Raw genomic sequence first — 21,202 nt, forward strand, 5'->3', positions numbered from 1 at the left:
ATAACTGCAGTCTTGTTTAGATGATCTTGTATTACTTCTTTAACCAGTGACTCCATTAATTTCCCCGGAACAGAAGTTAAACTAACAGGTCTGTAATTATTTGTGTCACCCTTCGATCCCCCTTTGTGAATTGGGGTCATATTTGCACATCTCCAATCCAGGGAGACCTCCCCCCCCCCGCGGACTGATTGTAAATGTTAACATGGACTGAATGGTTTGAGCATGCTCAATGCCGATGGGATTCTTTCTCTTGCTCAGAATTCTTCCTCTCAGAAACCTGAGAGGGCATAAATTCAGATTGAGGAAAGACAGATGTAGGATAGATGTGCGGAAATTTGCCTTTAGCCAGTGGGTAGTTGGTTTGTGGAACAGGCTTCCATCCCTTGTTGTGGAAGTTGATAGCCTAAATAAATTTAAGGCTCAGCTGGACAGGTATTTCGAATGAACGGAGGGGTGAAATGGAAGTGGTTTTTTTTTTTTTTTTTTTGGCTGATGCTGCATAAGCTTGCTTTCTTGCATCATATGCCTCTATTAATGCTAATGATTGTTTGTTTGTTATTTGGATTTTAGGAGCATTAGCAACTAAGGCCATATTTTTCTGGGGATATGTGGTGGTCATTCCCTGACCTCTCCACATGCTCTGTATTTGTTGATCACGGGCTCGAATCCTGGTCTAATCAAGAAGCATGTGCTATGCACTGCTCCACCTGGCTACAGAGGCACCAAATGTAAATGTAAAAGTGATTGTAAATTATTGTAAATGTTAACATTAATATTAAAATAATTAATTGAATCAATCAACGTGATTAACTTCATTAGGGACTACAAACATAAGTATCTATCCAGGACAACAAAGCATTATGAACCTCCAAGACTGATGATAAAAAGAAAACAGGCCAAATATCATTAAATCAATCGGTATAGAAATGTTGATAACAAAACAAGGGATATAAATTTGTACTGGCAGTCCGACAATTATTTAAGTTCTTCTTCGAGAGGAGTGTTTCCATTCACAATGGGTTTCCTCAGCCTACAAGTTTTCTTGTTAGGAATTTTTTCACCGCCATAAAGTGCGGTTCAGGATGTCTTGGCCAGTTAATCCTCAGGCTGTCATGCACTCCCGTACTCCATCCATCCATGTCCTCCTAGGTCTTCCTCTTCTCCTTCCAGGAGGTATCCATTCCAGGATAGCCTTTGGATATCTGTTTTATTGCATCCGTTTTACATGTCCATACCATGTTAAACGCTTTTCTTTGATGGTGTCAATAATAGTCTCTTTCACTTCCATTTTTTCCCTTATGTCTTCATTCCATTTTCTGTCTCTTCTAGAAGTTCCTGCTGAGCGTCTCCAAAAATCCACTTCTGTGGAGAGCAATTTGTTTTCCGCTCGCCGATTCGACGTCCAGGTTTCTGCTCCATACAAAATACTTTGTACAATCGTTTTAAATATAAGTTTCTTTGTTTTATTTAGGATATTTTTGTCCACAGACCGATAGCCTTTCTGCCATCTGCAATTCTCTTATTGGTCTCTGCTTGGGATGATCCATCACTTTGTAAGATTGATCCCAAATATTTGAATTTATCGACTTGTTTGATTTTAAAACCTGCAATATTTAGAAAGTGTCCTGGTCCTGAAGACAACATTTCAGTCTTGCTAAAATTGATTTTTAGACCCCATTGTTTGTATTCCTCAAACAATTGACGACATGCATACTTTGCATCTTCTAAGTCTTGTGCTATCACCATCTGATTGTCCACAAAAAGTAAATTGTGAATATAGGTGTTCTTATTAATCGGCAATCCCATTTTATTACATTTTTTTGACCAGATATCTTAGGCAGATGTCGGTATAAATTTTGAAAAGTGTTGGTGACATGCAACAACCTTGTAATAAGACTTTTGAAGTGTGGAATTCAGGTGACAAAGCTGATCCCACTTTAATTCTGCATCTATTATTCCTGTAAATTGCCTTAATAATGTTAATTAGTTGTCCATCAATATTTGCCTCTTTCAGTGCTTCCCATAAGTTTTCTTGGAACACTGTCATATGCATTTTCAAAGTCAATGAAAATCATAAAGATTTTTTTCCCTTTTGATTGGCATTTTTCAAGGATCTGTCGTACTGTTGAGATATGGTCTATACATGACCTCCCGGCTGAAAAACCACTTTGTTCTTCTGATACCTTGATTTGGGCTTCTAAATGGTTCCCGATCCATTTTCCAAGGATCTTTAACAGCGGGTTCAGGACGCATATTCCTCTGTAATTTAACAGCTTTTCCAATCGCCCTTCTTATAAATCGATGTAATATACCCTGTTATAATTTCTTTCGGTATTTCTTCTCCTCTCAGTATACTGTTTAACAGTTTTTGTATCAGAACAGCCACTCCTCTTCCTCCATATTTCAGAAGTTCCATGTAAACTCCTCTAGGTCCAGGTGATTTGCCGGCTCCTCCGTAGCCAGGTGGGCAGGAGCAGCAGCGCATAGCACATGCTTCTTGATTGGACCGGGATTTGAGCCCGTGACCACCAAATACGGACGATGCGGAAAGGTCAAGGAATGACCACCGCATATCCCCGGAGCAATATGGCCTTAGTTGCTAATGCTCCTAAAAACCAAATAACAAACAAAGGTGATTTGCCATTCCTTCCTTCAGCAGGAGTTCCACTTCCCTAACAGAAACTTTTAAGCCTGAGTCTTCTACACCAAAATCCTCTATGGTCTTGAACTCTTCCCGGTCTTCTTTTAAAAGTCCTTCATAGTACTCCGTCCAGTCTTTCAAAGGTATTAATTGCAAACTAGTATTGTGTTTATTGTTTTCTCAAATCTTTAAGGACCTTCCACAATTCTGCTGATTGCTTGAAGCCCAATTTGCTATTAATAGTTGCGCATTTCCTTTCCCATTCTTCACTTCTACTACCGACCGATTGGCTATTTTCTTCTTTTCGACATAAATGTGCAGCATTCCTATCACTCAGCCATTTCTGATATGCAAGTTTCTTTTCCTCTACAGCAGCTCTTACTTTCTCTGTAATCCAGGTCTTTTTTGGTCCTTGGCTTTTCTTTTTGCCTAGGATTTCATGAGCTATTTTTTTAACAGTATTTTTTAAATATTCGTAGATTTCTTCAGTATTACCTTTTATCTCTATGTTAATTGCAGCATACAGCCTCTGGGTGAAGTTGTTTCTAATGCTGTCATCCTAGAGTAGGTCAACGTTAAATTGATCCACTTGTAGCATTTCTCCATCCCTGCATTGTTGGTTGTCCACACATATTTTCTTAATCCAGTTCCACCAGTGTTGTTTTAACAAGAAAATGGTCATATCCACATTTGGCTCCTCTATAAACTCTGACATCTTTCAATACATAAGTCCCTGAATGTTTTGAAATAATGTAATCTATAACTGATCTAATTTGTCTTGTCTCCTGTGACCATGTATATTTATGGATATCTTTGTGTTGGAAAAATGTGTTGTTTATTCTCAAGTCGAACTGTTCAAAAAGATTGTATAGTCTATCTCCGTTGTCATTCCTCTCTTTCTCTCCAAATCTTCCAATAACTTTGCTATTTTGTTCAGTTCCTACTCTTTCATTGAAATCTCCCATTAGAAATATCTCTTTGTTCTTAGGTATTTTTTCTTATTAGTTCTCTCAGATCCTCCCAAAATTCATCCTTCAAGGTATCAGCGGTGTCATTAGTCGGGGCATACATTCCCAAAATACATATTTCTCTCCCATACATTGTCAATTCCAATGAGATCATTCTTTCATTTTATTTATTTATTTCGTATGATGTGAGCAATATACACAAAGGAACCAGTTTTTTCCTGCTTCCTTCGTGTATCGTGGCCGTGAAATCCAACCGTAACCAGAGGTACGGCACCATCGTGATATCCAAGCCCGAGGCGGGATTCGAACCCGCGACCTTTGGGTTGCTAGGTAGGCACTTAACCCACCTGGCTATCCCGGTCGGCATTCTTTCATTAATAAATTGCTAGTTTTTTTGATGTGTCTCAATTTCTTTTTAACAGCATTAGAAACTCCTGCTCTTGCTCTTTCACTCTTATTGACACCACCCCAAAAATGGCAGTATTCTCCCATTATTTCCTCTCCACACCCCTTTTTCTTTGTCTCTGATAACACGACGATGTCTAACTTGAATTTTTGCAGTTCATCCAGAAGAAAGTTTCTTTTAGTTGATAGGCCTTGAATATTCCAGCATCCCAAAATCATAGTCCTTTCCCGTTTGCCGAGTCATTTCAGAAAGTGCAGTCGGTTTTCATTTTCACTTTAGGTCGTTTAGCATTTGTGTATTTTTTCCACTGAATGAGGAGCTAGCCTGTTGCAGCAACCCCCAACCTGGAGGGCCGGGGTATCTCTCTCTTAGTCTGGCCCCTACCCTTTGACCTGTCCGGCTTGGGAGACCCAACCAGTAGCTAAGCTACTGCCGACTTAGCTCTCCGGGTCATCGGGAAACACAAGCCCCCCCCCCACCGCGACAAGGTGGAGAATACCATCGGCGAAGCCATTATTAAGTCCATAAATAAAGATTCTCACATTTTTATAAAACTGTAGTGATGAGATGAAAAATTGTATTCTTGAACGATGAAGAGAAATAACCCTCCCTATATCTTTCAACAACAGATTTTTACATTACTACAAAAATACTTGATGCACCCTTATTTATGCATTCAATTATTATAGACATACAACACAGACTCTGTCTACATTACTGCTGATACACATCCCTTGTTTAATAACCATGTTTTGCTGACAATTGATTTACCTATTTTTTTGGTGATTTTTTCCACATTAGTAAGAAGTTCATAATGCTGTCAACCCAAATAATTATGATAACATCCCCCGATAATGTTAGCCATCGTAATCTACCCATTTAAATTATTTTGGTATTACGTTTCATTTCTCCCCATCTGTTTTTGACCTTTTTTTTCAAATTAATAAAATAAATCAACCCAACAATTACATTAATAGCACTATTTTCAATACATCCTTTTGTTTTTAATTACTGTTATTTGCAGTTTATTTTTGATTTTAATTTACTGATGTTTGCAAGGTTATGAAGTTATTACTTTCCGCAAGGTTATTAGCATTAATAGTGGCATATGATGCAGGAAAGCAAGCTTATACAGCATTAGCCAAAAAACAAAACCTTCTCATTTCACCTATTCGTTCACTCCAAAAGTTTGTCCAGTTCTTCCCTGAATGTATTTAAGCTATCAACTTCCACGACAGATGGCAGTTTGTTCCAGCAATCGAACACTCGCTGGCTAATTTCCATACATCTATTCTGAACTTGCCTTTCCTCAATTTGAATTTATGCCCCCTCAAGTGTGTAATATGAGCAAGAGGGAAAAACCCCCTTCAGCACTGGGCTTGCTCAATCCCTTCTCTGTACTCATTCTAGCAACTCTATATCCTTCCTAAAATGAAGTCTCCAGACTTGTATGCAATACTCAAGGTGTGGCCTTACACAAAGGGATAATTGACAAGGATGCTCTGGCAGCTTGTCTGCACTACTCTGAAAACTTCATATTGACTGCACAATTACCGCCAGGTCTCTTTCAAATTTTACTACCCTGAGTGTAGTACTGCACAGTTCGAATGTTACTCTGGGGTTACTGCTAATAATTTGTAGTACTTTTCATCTGTCAATGGTAAACTTCAGTTGCCACTTCTCAGCCCATCTGCCCAACTTTTCTAGATCCTGTTGCAATAGCATACCACCATAGCATATCACCCTGTCACCTTTTTGTATCATCTGCAAACTTGGACAATAAGCCTGATATACCTTCATAACATTGATAACAGAAAACAACAATGGTTCCAACATCTAAGCTGGGGGACCACTAATAACATTAGACCACAAAGAGCAGTGTCCATCTGTCTCCTCCCACTCAACCATCCCTTTATCCACAGCAGCAACTTATCCTTAATGCCATACTGCTCCAATTTGTATAGCAGTCTTTTATGTGCAACAGTGTCAAAAGCTTTCCCAAAATCCAATCATATATAAATAAAATTTTGCATCCTGTTCCATTGTGACCACATCGTAATATCTAATCAAATTAGACAGGCAAGATTTCCCCCTAACAAACCCATACTGTCCCTGAACTAACTGCAGTCTTGTCTAGATGGTCCAGAATTAATTCTTTAACTAGTGACTCCACTGTTTTCCCCAGAACAGAAGTTAAACTAACAGGTCTGTAACTTCTCATGTCCTCCTTTGATCCCCCTTCGTGAAATGGGGATTTGCTTGCACTTCTTTAGTCTGCGGGAGCCTCTCTTGAATCCACAGATGCTCTCATAATTATGGTTAGGGGTTGGCTTACTTCCTTTGCTGCATTCCTTAATATAATTGGACAGATACCATCCCCAAGGAGTCTTTCTTATGGTTAACTTCAACAATTTCTCTTAACTTTTCTCTCAGTTATTTTATTATAAAATCATTTAGCTCCCTGTTAGTTTGATAAAAGTCTGGTATCCAATTCCCTGAAGAATTCTTTGTTTAAATGTAGATGCAAAATACTCATTCAGTTTGTCAGCAACCTGAGCAGGATCATCAACAGTTGAACCATCAATATTAAGTGTACAAACCTGATTTATCCTCCTCTTTCTAGTGTTTACTAGAAAAAGATTTCTCGTAATCCCTTCACTTGCCTAACTTGCTTTGTGACTTAATTAAAGATTAGCTTATATCTACCATAGGCTTCTGTGTCACCTGATAATTTATATGCATCCCACGCATATTTGATTCTCTGTTACAGGTCGCATTAGTTCATCTGACATCAATTTAGGCCTAAACCTTGAACAGTATTTCTTAGTTTGTATGAAAAGCCTAGTAGTTTCCACAATTAATTCCTTGAATACTTCCCATTTAGAATTTACTGTTAGTAACATCATCAGTTGGTCCCAAGGAATAGAATTTAATAACTGTCTGGGACCACTATAATCACCTTTACAAAAGCAAACACCCTTCCCTTTACTCCTGATGATTGCTACATCTTTAAGTAAATCCCACATACGTACGCTGTGATTACTGCCACCTAGTGGTTTCCTTTTCTGCAGATACTTAATGCAAGACTATTCACTGCTGATTATCAAATCATGTAGTATTACTCCCTCTGGTTGCCTCTCGAATATGATGCCGTAGAGAATAGTCATTGAATAAATCCACAAGTCTTGCTAGTGTGCGAGTGACCAACCCACCAAGTTCCAGTCAATATCTGGGAAGTTAAAATCTCCCATTATGAGACATTATGATTTTACTGGCCCACTATTTCTCTGCACAACTGATCATCGTACTCATCAGACTCATTAAGCCTATAACACATTCCTCTCATTTTTGCTTTCCCAGTGCTTGTCACACCAAACTGACCAAACATTGCACTGTCCCCCAATGTCGACTGGATGCTTAGATTTTGTGTTTCTTAACTAACAGCATAACCACTCCTCCCTTCCTATAATATATCCTTTCTGTACACATTGTACTCACCAAATTCCAATTCTGCAATCCTTATATCTATGTCACACCACATCCCTGATATCGCAATATCTGCCTTTGATGTCTTGACCAGCATTTCAAATTCATCAAATTTACTTATTATACTTCTTGCACTGGTGTTTATGCAAATATACATGCACCTGTTCTTACTAAGTTACCCAAACACAGCCCATGTATTTCCTTGTTCCATGACTCCCAGCAGTTCTTGAAATCCCCAGCAACTTGTTTTTCAGGCTGCTGCTCATTCCAATAGAAACAGTACAAGAATTGCTTTCACCTCTGTCTGCTTATTGTTAACCTATTGTCTTCCATCCTCCCAGTCTGCTTAAATCATAAGACAATAAGATAATAATAACATGCTAGCAGTTTTCCGACCCACTTAACATGTTCAGATTTTATTTTGTTCAAACTTATTCACTACTTTTCTTAATCTCTTTTAATACTTCTCCTAGGTCTGTATTTACATTAAACTAACCTATTATCTTTTATTATTTCTCTTTAACTGCATATATTTACATTACATTCTTTTAAAGGTGCCTTGCATTTGAAGTAATTACATACTGTTTTTTTACTTCCATCCTTCCAGTTAAATAAACTTGTCACAACAAACCACTTTATATGTGCATGTAGTACATATAACAAACTTTGCTCATGTAATTTTTAATCAATATACTGACATTCTTACTCTACATCACTAACCAATGAGATGACGTAAGATAATAATAAATTTGACTATTCTCCAAATGACCAAGGTCAGAAGAGAGTATGAATTCATCACAAATATATTTCTATTATTTACGCTTATTCTCTCTTCTGTACCACTTTCCTGTAGGAGTGCAGTATTACTTCACTCCTGTATATGACCATTCTTTATCCTGGAACAGAAGCCAAGCCAACTTGTCTGTCATTCAGTCACTTTTTGACCCACTCTCCCTTTTGTGAATTATTAATGAAATGTTATATATATATACACTGAATTATTAGTGGGTAATTTTTCTGTGTCAGTCACAAAGGGCCATGAATTTTTTTGTGGCAGCTACGGGTTCGAATCGCATTCTCCCCAACTTGTGGTCGAGCATGCTGTCCACTCTGGCCCGAGATCCAGTAGTATCGCTTAAATTTTCAGCACTGAACAAAAATCTCGATATATCCGCATATTAACAAACAGCCATTATTGTTATAATGGGTATTTTATTAAACTGAAGCGTTACTTACTCGTGTGAATGCCTTTATGAAATATTGCACCTGAACAGGAGCCAACGGAAATAAAATTTTACTAATATATACTGTTTGAGAGATATAAAAATTATTACTAATATGAGAGCAGTAAACTCCTCACCTGAAATTCAATAGTAGCTTTCGTACCCTGTTCTATATCTTCGTGAAAACACTGTTTAGCATTATCGGGCAATTCAAAAGTCAGCTCAACGCCGGTAACAAATTTTAAGCATGAGATAATGAATATAGTTTTTCCAAATATACTGTACATGACTGTATATTTAAACCGCCTTTTTGATATATGAACACGAAAATAACTGTATAAAAATTCAGAAATAAAAATTATAAACAAATAAAATACTATCGTAACATTGTATCACCATCCAAAACCAACAATCTAAAAATAAGGAAACGACAGCAATTGCTTCCAACGTGGCCAATCCAAGAAATGACCAATTCGAATATGGCAAACTAGCTACGATTATCAACACAGTCGTTCTTTGAAAATAGGAAACATTTATCAAAAGAACTGTAATTTTTTTCTTGATATTAAAACTTGAATAATTTTAAACTATTTAACAAGAAACATATCACAACTATATGTTTTTCTAAATGGTTGCATCACATTTTACATCTTTCTTCCAACGCACATTTCCGCCTCCTCACTAAAGTTAGTCAGAAACCGCTCTTTTTTTTTGAGGAATATTAAAATAGTTTTATATCTCTCAAAAAAAAAAAAAAAACCCTTTGTATTAAGACAGTCACAGACAGAATAAATGCAAATGATGCAAAGACAACTGTAATGTTGTCTAGTTAAGTATAAAGACTGCACAGCCTGCAGTATTCTGAAGCCAGAATGGGGAAAACGAGTGATCTCTCAGACTTTGAAAATGGTCTTATCGCGGACGCACGTTTGGCAGGAACACGATCTAAGAAACGAGAGACATAACTAGTTTCTCAAAAGCATGCATCTCAAAGGTTTTTAATTGCAATAAAGCAAGCAGTTCTCCCACCCACACCTCAAAGTGGCAAAAAAACAATACTTCAAGAACGAAGCCGTCCTACTCTAAAGGAGGAATGTGCGGAAATATAGAAAATCCAGTATGCAGCATATAACATCTGAATTCAACCAATCCCAGAACTCTCCTATTTCAACCTGTATCAAGCGCAGGGAATTGAAGAATTTGGGTATTGGCAGTCGCCTGCCTATTGGGCGGCCATCTGATTCAGAGAAATTCAGAAAAATCCGCTTTCGGTGGGGCTGAGAACCTCGCAATTGGACAGTGGAAAATAGAAGAAACACATGTGGTCAAACGAATCACGATACACTTTGTTTTGCACCTATGGTAAGCAGCGTGGCAAGAACTTTACGAAGTGATGGACCTTGCTTGCCTTATTATTATTATTATTATTATTATTATTATTATTATTATTTCTGCCTGATTAGGGATTCCACCTCATGACGAGTATTGCTACCAAAGACACAGGACGGTTGTTGTTTTGTCTGGTGTTACTGTTGGTCGAAGAACTCTCTGAGAATCCTTCAGGTGTTCAGGATTGCGACTTTCTGAATTTCCTTGTAGATGTTCGCTAGGAGACCTACTGCTAGGCTGTTATGTAGGGTCTTTGGCACCAAATCGGTGGTTGACACGATGATCGGGATGGTCGTTACTTGTTGCATATGCCACATCACATTGATCTCCTGTCTTAGGTTCGTGTACTTCCTACATAGGAGAATAGGAGAATCCCTGTGCGGGATTCTCCTATTCGTAATTATGGCGCGGTCTCGGTACAGCTTGTGGGTTGGGGTCTCTCTGTGGGTTGGTAATCTGTACCGAGACCTGTATCGTGGACTGATGTTATTAGTGGAGTCCCTCAGGGCTCAGTGTTGGGTCCATTATTGTTTTCTGTATTTATAAATGATATTGATGATGGTATATCGGGATTAATGTCCAAGTTTGCAGACGATACAAAGGTTGGCAGGGTTGTCAAGGACACTACTGACACTATGTTGCTGCAACAGGATCTGGAAAGGTTGAGCAGATGTGCTGAGAGGTGGCAAATGAAGTTTAACATTGACAAATGTAAAGTACTACACATGGGAAACAGCAACCCCAGAGCAACGTATCAACTCTGTGGTACAACACTGACAGTGGTAGAGAATGAAAGGGACTTGGGGGTGGTTGTGCAGGCAGATATGAAGTTCTCTGAGCAGTGCAGACGGGCTGCAAGAGTAGCTCATGGAGTATTGTCAATGATATACAGGAATTTTTCCAGCAGGGATAAGGAGGTGATTATTCCATTGTATAAGGCGATGGTCAGGCCACACCTAGAGTACTGTATACAGGTCTGGAGGCCTCATTTCAAGAAGGATGTAGAGCTGCTGGAACGAGTACAGAGAAGGGCAACAAGATTAGTGAATGGAACAAAGGGGTGCTCTTACGAAGAAAGGCTTAAGTTTTGCAAATTACAGTGTCTGGAGACTAGGCACCAGCGAGGTGATCTGATAGAGGTGTATAAAGCCTTGAATGGTTTAAGCATGCTCAATGCTGATGGGATTCTTCCTCTAGCTCAGAAAAATCACCTGAGAGGGCATAAATTCAAATTGAGGAAAGACAGATGTAGGATAGACGTGCGGAAATTTGTCTTTAGCCAGCGGGTGGTTGGTTGGTGGAACAGACTTCCATCCCTTGTGGTGGAGGTTGATAGCCTAAATAAGTTTAAGGCTCAGCTGGACATGTATTTTGAACGAACAGAGGGGTGAAGTGGAAGTGGTTTTTTTTTTTTTTTTTTTTTTTTTTTGGCTGATGCTGCATAAGCTTGCTTTCTTGCATCAAATGCCTCTACTAATGCTAATGCTAATTGCCTGGGGTTCGTACTTGTAGTACAGTACACTTTCTTCGACTAACTGCTATTTCCTTGCTAGCTTCCAGTGTATTATCCTGGTCATGTCTATGAGTATACTCAGTCTGGGTGATCCCCTTACATCCCACAGTGGTGTGTTGGATCGTTTCTGAGGCCAGGTGCCATCGTCGACATGTGTCATCAGACACTCCGGGTTCCTTGGCGATGTATTTTCTATAGTTTCTGGTGTTGATTACCTGGTCTTGGATGACGAGCAAGAATCCTTCAGTTTCGGGAAGAGCGGGACGCTCTTCCCCGAGACATTGGAATCAATTTTGTCTATGTGATCTTCGTGCAGATCATTGTAGTGGCTACCATGGAGTGTCTTCTCTGCCCACCTTTCTAGTTTGGTCTGTACCTCCTGGCTAGGCGGGGACTCTTCGCTTAGGCTGAGTGGGGTATACCGCTTATCTATCTTCCTTATGGGCTGATGGAGTGCTGCTGTGTGTTTCTGGAAGTAATCCTTCAGGTTAACTATCGCTGTCTTCTGTTGCTCAATGAGGTCTATCAGGCCCCTTTCTCCTTCTTCCCGGGCAATTGTCAGTCTCTCCACGGCAGATTTCAGGTGGTGTTGGCGACTCTTGGTCATCATTGTCCTTGTCTTTCTCATGATATCCTCCAGCTCGGTGTTAGTCCAATCTATGAGCCAGAAGGAGTGTGTTAGCTCTGTGACTGCACAGGTGTTTATGGCTTTAACTGTGTTCCCTCCATTCATCTTGGCTTTCAGCAGGCTTCTGAGTCTCTCATGGTATTTTTCGGTCAGGCAGGCCTTAATTTCCTTGTGCCGTAAATGCTGAGCCTGCATCATCCCCAAGTATTTGTAGGCCTCTCCCTCTGCCATGGCTTCGATCTCTTTACCACTCTACAGCTGGTAGTTTCTGTAGATTACACTTTCTTGACGAAATTCATGGGTCTTGCATTTGTCCAGACGAAATTCCATCCTAATATCATTGCTCAATTCTTCTGTGATCTGGAGTAGTTGCTGAAGATGCTTCTCGGTCCCAGTGTAGCGCTTGGTGTCATCCATGTAGATCAGGTGGCTGAAGGTGTACAGGTTCTTCCTTCTTTGAGGTTATATCCATACTTGCTACTGTTGAGCATGGTAGATAGTGGGTTAAGTGCTTGACAGAACCACAATGGACTCAGGTTATTTCCCTGAAAGATTCCTCTCCTAACTGGGATTGACCTGGTTGTGATGTTTTCGACCTTAATGGTGGTAGTCCATTTCGCTATCATTTCTCCTAGGAAATTTGTCACTATCGGATTGACTTTGTAGATGTTCAGAGCCTCTATTACCCAGCTACGAGGTACAGAGTCGAAGGCCGTGTGGTAATCAATGTAGGCTGTGTACATGTTGCAGTGCTTCTTGTAGGCTTCCTCCATAACCGCTGCATCTATAGTTAATTTCTCCTTGCATCCTTTGCTCAGCCGCTTGCATCCTTTCTGCTGTTCGGCCATTATGTTCTGACTCTCCGAGTGTCCTGATATCTTCCCGTTTATGCAGCTGATCAGGATCTTGTACATTGTTGGGAGGCAGGTGATGGGCCTATATTTCGCCGGGTTTCTTGTATCTTCGTCTTTAGGTTTCAGGTATGTGATTCCTTGAGTGAGAAATTTCGGGATTGTCTCTGGGTGCCTTATCATTCAGGTGAACTGCTCTGCTAGGTGCTTGTATGTGCAAGTGAGCTTCTTGTACTAATAGTTATGGACGTTATCTATTCCTAGAGTTCCTCAGTTGTGAGAGTTCTTGACCGTCTGTTTTACTTCTTCTTCCCGGATCAATGGACACTGCTCATCGTGGACTGATGTTATTAGTGGAGTCCCTCAGGGCTCAGTGTTGGGTCCATTATTGTTTTCTGTATTTATAAATGATATTGATGATGGTATATCGGGCTTAATGTCCAAGTTTGCAGACGATACAAAGGTTGGCAGGGTTGTCAAGGACACTACTGACACTATGCTGCTGCAACAGGATCTGGAAAGGCTGAGCAGATGGGCTGAGAGGTGGCAAATGAAGTTTAACATTGATAAATGTAAAGTACTACACATGGGAAACAGCAACCCCAGAGCAACGTATCAACTCTGTGGTACTACACTGACAGTGGTAGAGAATGAAAGGGACATGGGGGTGGTTGTGCAGGCAGATATGAAGTTTTCTGAGCAGTGCAGACGGGCTGCAAGAGTAGCTCATGGAGTATTGTCAATGATATACAGGAATTTTTCCAGCAGGGATAAGGAGGTGATTATTCCATTGTATAAGGCGATGGTCAGGCCACACCTACTGTATACAGGTCTGGAGACCTCATTTCAAGAAGGATATAGAGCTGCTGGAAGGAGTACAGAGAAGGGCAACAAGATTAATGAATGGAACAAAGGGGTGCTCTTACGAAAAAAGGCTTAAGTTTTGCAAATTACAGTGTCTGGAGACTAGGCACCAGCGAGGTGATCTGATAGAGGTGTATAAAGCCTTGAATGGTTTAAGCATGCTCAATGCTGATGGGATTCTTCCTCTAGCTCAGAAAAATCACCTGAGAGGGCATAAATTCAAATTGAGGAAAGACAGATGTAGGATAGACGTGCGGAAATTTGCCTTTAGCCAGCGGGTGGTTGGTTGGTGGAACAGACGTCCATCCCTTGTGGTGGAGGTTGATAGCTTAAATAAGTTTAAGGCTCAGCTGGACAGGTATTTTGAACGAACAGAGGGGTGAAGTGGAAGTGGGTTTTTTTTTTTTTTTTTTTGGCTGATGCTGCATAAGCTTGCTTTCTTGCATCAAATGCCTCTACTAATGCTAATGCTAATGCTAATCTCCCATCCTCTCATTTCTTGTACGTCCTTGGTTTTCTTGCCTTCTAGCTCTATTCAGGTGGCTCGGCTGTTATGTCTTACTTCCTGCTCCATATGTTTCCCCAGAACTCCTCAATTGTCTTCTTCTCAGGTGATCTGTTCCCTTCTTTCGCGCCTTCTCCGAGATTCCTGTAGAAGCCTCTTTGGCCTTCATCGAAGATTTGTTTGTTTATTTGGGAGCGCACTTTGTATTAGCGTAGTCTCTTGCTGAGTGTAAGGAGGTTCTGCTTCAATGTGGCCAAGTACTCTCTTATTCTCTGATTTTTTGTCTCATGTTTGCTGTGGACGCTGTTTCTCTTGAGGTTGCTCTTCCCTTTTCCAATTAATTTCTTACTCCTATTGCCCCGTTGGTACTGTGTCAATTGGCCTATCTTGACTCTTAATTCTTCTATCTACTGCTGAAGTCTTCTTTCCCAAGCTGGTGGTTCCTACTGTTTTCGGTTCTTCTGCTGCCGATATCTCTCGCTTCGCTTTCATTGATCCTCGTGGCTGCTACCGCAGCACAATACACGGCAGTGTGGATGGCCTCCAGTGTTGCACCATTGCTGTCGACGTAATGCGGTATTTTGTGCCGATTCAGGTGGTCTGTGACTCTCCACAAAGTTCTATTCGGCCTCTGCTTCGGTATTAAGTGAGTCTTTGTGGAATCCATTTCTTCGAATTCTGTTAGGACATCTTCCGCTCGTCCTCTATTCTGGATATCATTCCACTTCTTGCTCTTCCTCCTGTGGTTCGACGGTGGTATGTTCATTCTCCTCTGGTTTCGTATTCTTTATCCTTCGTAGTTCATCGCTCACGTCCTGCTTGATTTTTTCCAAGGTTACAGGAGCTATCAGGTTCTTCGTGACGATGGTCCTTCCCTGCTCCGCTATTCGCTGTTCAGTGACCTGAATATCCGGGAATCGTTCCAACCACTTGGCATGTAGTCTTGTCCTGTAAGTTGTCATATCGGTCTCCAGCTTCGTTATTTCATGGTATACTTGCATGATGAACGTATTCATTTCGATGCTCCACTTCATGCGTTGGCGATTTCTCCTTCCTGGGTGGTCACTAGCACAGTTGCGCAGGAAACACTTCCAGTTGGTGGGGCTGGATGGTCTTGCCCTTATCTTGTGGTAGCCATACGGGGACCAGCGCCACTTGCTCCACTGTCTTGCTCAGGAGACTGTCTCTAAATTAGATAACGTTGGTTGGTTCCGTTTATTTATCTATTACCGTTAACGAAAACGGCTTTTTCCGAAAATTATACGGGATATTAGGTCGGTGGTCATAATTCAGTGATCATTCAGTGATTATTGCTTTTAAGGTATTTCATGGTTCTAATGTATTCGCCCTCTCTCTCTGCAATCCGCTCAATTAATAGATGCTATATGGCAACTTAAACTGTCCTGATCTCCTTTTCTGAAATTAAAACCGGGACTTTATCTTGAATTACTACATATTTCTTCATCTTCCGCCTATCGGCTGAGTGATCACTACCTGCTAATAGTTCCTGCATTTTAAGCGCTGTGATATCATCTGATTCGTGAGTAATGGTGAGGTCTCTAATATGCTGGTACAAACAATAATTATTTGGTTTATTTAAACATTTTTTTCTCCATGGGGAGTTTCTTTTCCAGTTATTTCAATCAATTTGGGACAGTCACCCATAATAAGACATTCTAACTTGTCCGTCCATTCCGTCTTCATAATACTGTAGTTACGTATTGCGCCGCGATACACGCAGCTGTCAAAAGGTTCTTCATAACCAGGAGGCCCTCTTTATAGCTCCATGTGCCACAGCTCCGCAGATATTCTATCCTGGTCTGGCACCCACGAATACAAGAATCACGCCGTAGCCGAGTTGTCAGACTTGGCTACGTACGTACATTGTACGTACGGACAGGGTACATACGTACACGTGCTTTGATTGTCCAGGGCTCAAGCTCGCGTGGATGCTAAATACAGTGCTATTTTTCGTATTCTCTTTCAATAACTTGTTGAACTCCTCATAGCTAGTGGTTGACCCGGAATATAAACAAAAAATTTATTTATTTATACAAAACTTCTGGAGAAAGTGAAAAGAAGGGCGGCTAGACCGGGGAAGAGCGTTATCTCTATGTGGAATGGTCTGGAAGATGTGGTTTGCAGAGATTAGTTACTAGACATCTTCGGGAGATTTTATTAAGGTACATAAGGCCCTGAAGAGATCGGTAAGATGGATGAGTGGGTGGGGGAATATGCTCATTGGTGAAGGAGACAAGAACCAGTGGCCACAAAAATAAAATCATAGGAAGCAACAGTAGGCTAGACCTATTAAATTTACTTTCTGGCAGCATGCTGGGGAACGTTGGAATAAGTTTCCTGCAAGGATCGCTGAGGCGGACAGTTTGGTAAAATTCATGAAGGAATTGCATAGGCACTTTTTGATGATGGGAATAATAAGAAATAGTTTTCGTTTTGGTGGATGTAGAAGAAGTTCGCGTCCATACATCTATGCCATTTCAGTACCAATACTAATATTGTGGGATGAACTCTAGCTGTGATCATTATTTTCTTATATTAGACAAAAGATATATTGAAGTGATTATGGAGTAAGGGTAGTAAGTACCCTTACTCCATAATCACACGTATTTAAATCGAGTCGAATTACAGGATTATACGGTATAATCGTGTAATATCGTGTAGGGATATAATAACACAATGACTTTCTTCAAAGGGAGCGATATCTCAATTGTGAGGCTGCCACTGCCAACAAAAGTTTTTTAAATCCTTCATGCCCTCAATGAGAAGTATATATAATGCTATTATTGCATTTGTATTCCTACCCAGCGATACACCGAGTTCAGTGATCAACTTCTTTATCTTAAAAAAAAAAAAAAACTTTAAGCATTTTTAAATGTAATATGACTAAGAAGCTGATAAAGAATTCCAAGTACAGGCAACTCTCGATTTACGAAGGAGTTCTGCTCCAAGACGTTGTTCGTTATACGTTTTGTTCGGTATGTGTATCTTGCATTCCTGAGCTTTTACGATACGTATCGTATAAATTAGCAGCCATTTTAAAGCATTAAAAACATGTATTAAACATTGAATGGTCTATAGTCTCTATACAATACGTTTTATTATAATGTATTAGAAGATGAAATGCACACAAGACCTAATTTCTTATGGGTTTAGGTAATTAACTTATGTAATTAACACTACTTATGTAGTTCAAATTTATGGGTAAACTAACCCATAATTTCTTATGGATTTAGCTAATTAACTATACAATATCGGTGTAGATACACCTTAGTTTACCCATAAATTTGAACTACATAAGTAGTGTAAAGGCATCGTTTTAATTGTATCTCATATTGTGATACAATTCACAACGAAATATCTGGTATTGCACTACTTCAAATAAACAACGCTTCTCTAGTCTAGAAAACTACTGTTATTTATTTTCAGTAGATACCATCACCCAGACGGTCGTTTCGAAGCTAGTGCGCTTCATCATCAGTGGTGGACAGGTACCCTGGTAATGCAATATGCCATCACAGTTGGAAAGTTATTTCCATAATATGAGAGATACTAAATAGTGTAGTTAATAATAATGTGTCAACTAGCTGAATTATTCCCAGCGCCACCAATATCGGACCTATAAACTAACCTGTCAATCAAAACCCAGAGAGTACTAACGCACCTGCCCAATACTAATAAAGTTATTACTGTATTTGAAATATTCGTTAAGTGTAGCGAGTTCATTTTTAATTGCACTTTTGGTTACTATTATTATAATTATTTGTGTATTATTACTGTCATTTTTTTTTTTTTTTGTATTTGTCTACTGACATGATAAATAAGAAGTGTTTTTCACGTAATAATTCGGGAGTACGATTGTACTGATTTCCAAAGGAACATTGAAAGTAATTTATCATAATGATAGGATCAGGAAATATTTAATGAAATGTAAAAAAAAAATAATAATAATAAAAAAAGCTAATTAATAACTGATTCCAAACTTATTGCATTAATTATTATGGATAGTGTATTGATATTAAGCGAAGTAATAGTTTATCGAATAATTAAATTATTTAAATTTATAGATGTAAAAACATGCTTGCGTTGAGAAGTTTACTCTTCCCATCCAAAATGTGCAATTCTGTTAATATGCCATTCTTGCACATATTAATCTATTTTTTAGTCAAGACTGCAGTAATAATTCAGACAGAGCATGGGTTTGTTAAGGGGAAGTCTTATCTGACAAATTTCATTGGATACTATGATGTGGGCACAAAGGAACTGGACGCAAAATTTAATTTTGATATCACATACTTGGATTTCAGGAAAGCTTTTGATACTGCTGCACATGGAAGACTACTGTACAAATTGGAGTAGTACATGTATTAAGGGCAAGTTGCTATTATGGATAAAAGGATGATTTTGAGTGGGAGAAGACAGAGTGTTAATCAATGGATGCTGCTCTTTGTGGACTAATGTTATTAGTGGAGTCCCCCAGGGGTTTGTGTTGGGCCCACTGTTGTTTTTTATATTTATCAATTAAGGCCGCTGTAGCCTAGTGGTCAAGCGCGTGGGTGCATAAGTACACGTGCCTTGAGTGACCGGCGTTCAAGCCCGTGACTGCTGAATACGGTGATGTTTCTTGCATTCTGTCTATCTTGTGAACTCCTCTGACCGTTTGGTCGTCCCGGAGTATAAACAGAAAATTTATTTTTATATTCATGAAGGTATACAAGGCTTAATGTCCAAGTATAGAGATGATACAAAGATTGGCAGGGTTGTTAATGGCAGTGTGCTACTGCAACGGGATCTATAAAAGTTAAGCAGACGGGCTGAGAAGTGACAACTGAAGTATAACATTAAAAAATGCAAAGTACTGCATTTGGGGTAACCCAAGTAGTAACCCAAGAGAAACATACCAGCTGTGTGGTACTACACTTAGGGTGGTAGAAACTGAAAAAGACCTGGGAGTCATTGTGCAGTCAGATATGAAGTTTTCTGAGCAGTGCAGACGGGCTGCCACGACAGGTCATGGAGTATTGTCAATGATATTCAGGAATTTTGCTAGCATGGATAAGGAGGTGATTATCTCCTTGTATAAGGCAATAGCCAGACCACACCTTGAGTACTGCATACAGGTCTGGAGGCCTCATTTTAGGAAGGATGTAGTGTTGCGTGAGCAGGTGCAGAGAAGGGCAACAAGATTGGTGAGGGGAACGAAGTGGTTCTCTTACCAAGAGAGGCTTAAGTTCTGCAAATTGCAGCATCTGGAGACTAGACACCTGCAAGGTGATCTGATTGAGGTGAATAATGGGTTGAACAGGCTCAAAAGCCATGTGACTCACTCCTTTTTTTGTTGTTGTTTTAGTGGGCTCTCCCTGCCTGTAGCCTTGGGTACTTCAGGTTTCGCCCCACCAGTGCTTCACCCTCTCTACTGCCCGGTACGCCTCCTCCTGGCGCCGGATGGTAAACTAGAGGTTTCTGTGCGAAAACACATCCCCTAGGCTAAGAGGCCGGATGAACAACACAACCAACATAACCCACACTAACACTACACGAACAATCACTAACCTACATTAATCCGGCCTTTACAGAGTTTGTATTCATCACATTGCTAGACGTGGAGTTGGGGGGAACCCTCAGAGCCGCATCAGTAGCGGATTAAGGTCGGTTGAGGCCCCGGGCGCAGAAGAAAATATTGGGCCCCTTAAAAAAAAAAAGAGAGAGAGACAGGGAAAATAAAAATACATGTTAACCATTTTTTTAAATAAATAAAAAATATTATGTACTATTAATGTTTTATTTCCAATAAAATTTGAATATAATATATGTATAATATAATTAATAATAGCATAATAATAATCACAAAGTTTTGAACATATTAGTTCAACTAATTTGTTGGGGTTTTGCGTGGGCCCTTCAGAAGTCGGGGCCCAGGGCGCGCCCGGTGCGCCCGCCGTTAAATCCGCCTCTGAGCCGCATTACAATTAACACTATACACTATACACTATGTCCGGCCATTATGTTCTTGCTCTTAAAGTGGTCAGATATCTTCTTGGTTATACAGCTGGTCATGATCTTGTACATCGTTGGGAGACAGGTGATAGGCCAGTCTGGACTGTGCATATAAGTCTTTAGTCTTCCTTTTAATTTTATGACTTTAATCAACATGCTTTTTTATATATTACAGGACAGTTCATTTGATAGTGTTATTATTTCAATTTACAGAAGACTACCTGTAATTGTAATATCTTTCATATATAATGAGAAACTTCATAAATAAAAGGACTTTGAATTATAGTGTCACGTTTGTCTTTTTTTGTTGTTGTAATGCCAACTCAAATAAATAGTGATCTAAATGAAAGAATGCTAAATTAAATTATTTTTGTTAAAGGAAATAACCTAGCAATAAAACAGTCAAAATTTAGCCACAAATAATAAGTCTTCCAAATTTTTCATTCGTTCCAGATTATTTGTATTTTTGTGTAGTACACTAAAAAAAAAAAAAAAAAAAAAATATTAATGGATGTAGTTAACAGCCTAATGATGCACAGTTCATTTCATAGGATGGCAGACATAAAATAAATAAATAAAGGAAAATAATTAAATAAAAATTAAAACCAAAATCAAAAGGAGTTAAATTCATTAAATGGAAACCGAAAACAATAGTGTTCATTAGTTCAAGTAACCAGATGTAGAATTATGGAGTTAAATAAGATCAAATAAGT

General features: G+C 39.4%; 1 protein-coding gene across 1 annotated transcript in view; it reads right to left on the reverse strand.

Moving 5' to 3' along the window:
• p24-1 (transmembrane emp24 domain-containing protein) overlaps nt 1–9,253 on the reverse strand; it is a 44,043-nt gene extending 34,790 nt beyond the window's left edge. The window contains exon 1 of the mRNA XM_090375242.1: nt 8,862–9,253. Coding sequence (XP_090231368.1) covers nt 8,862–9,011 — 150 coding nt within the window. The 5' untranslated portion in view covers nt 9,012–9,253. The remainder of the gene's footprint in view (nt 1–8,861) is intronic.
• Nucleotides 9,254–21,202: the final 11,949 nt, after the last annotated feature.

Source organism: Mastigoproctus giganteus, chromosome 6 (assembly GCF_048544385.1).
Source record: "Mastigoproctus giganteus isolate SK-2022 chromosome 6, ASM4854438v1, whole genome shotgun sequence".
NCBI lineage: Eukaryota > Metazoa > Arthropoda > Arachnida > Uropygi > Thelyphonidae > Mastigoproctus > Mastigoproctus giganteus.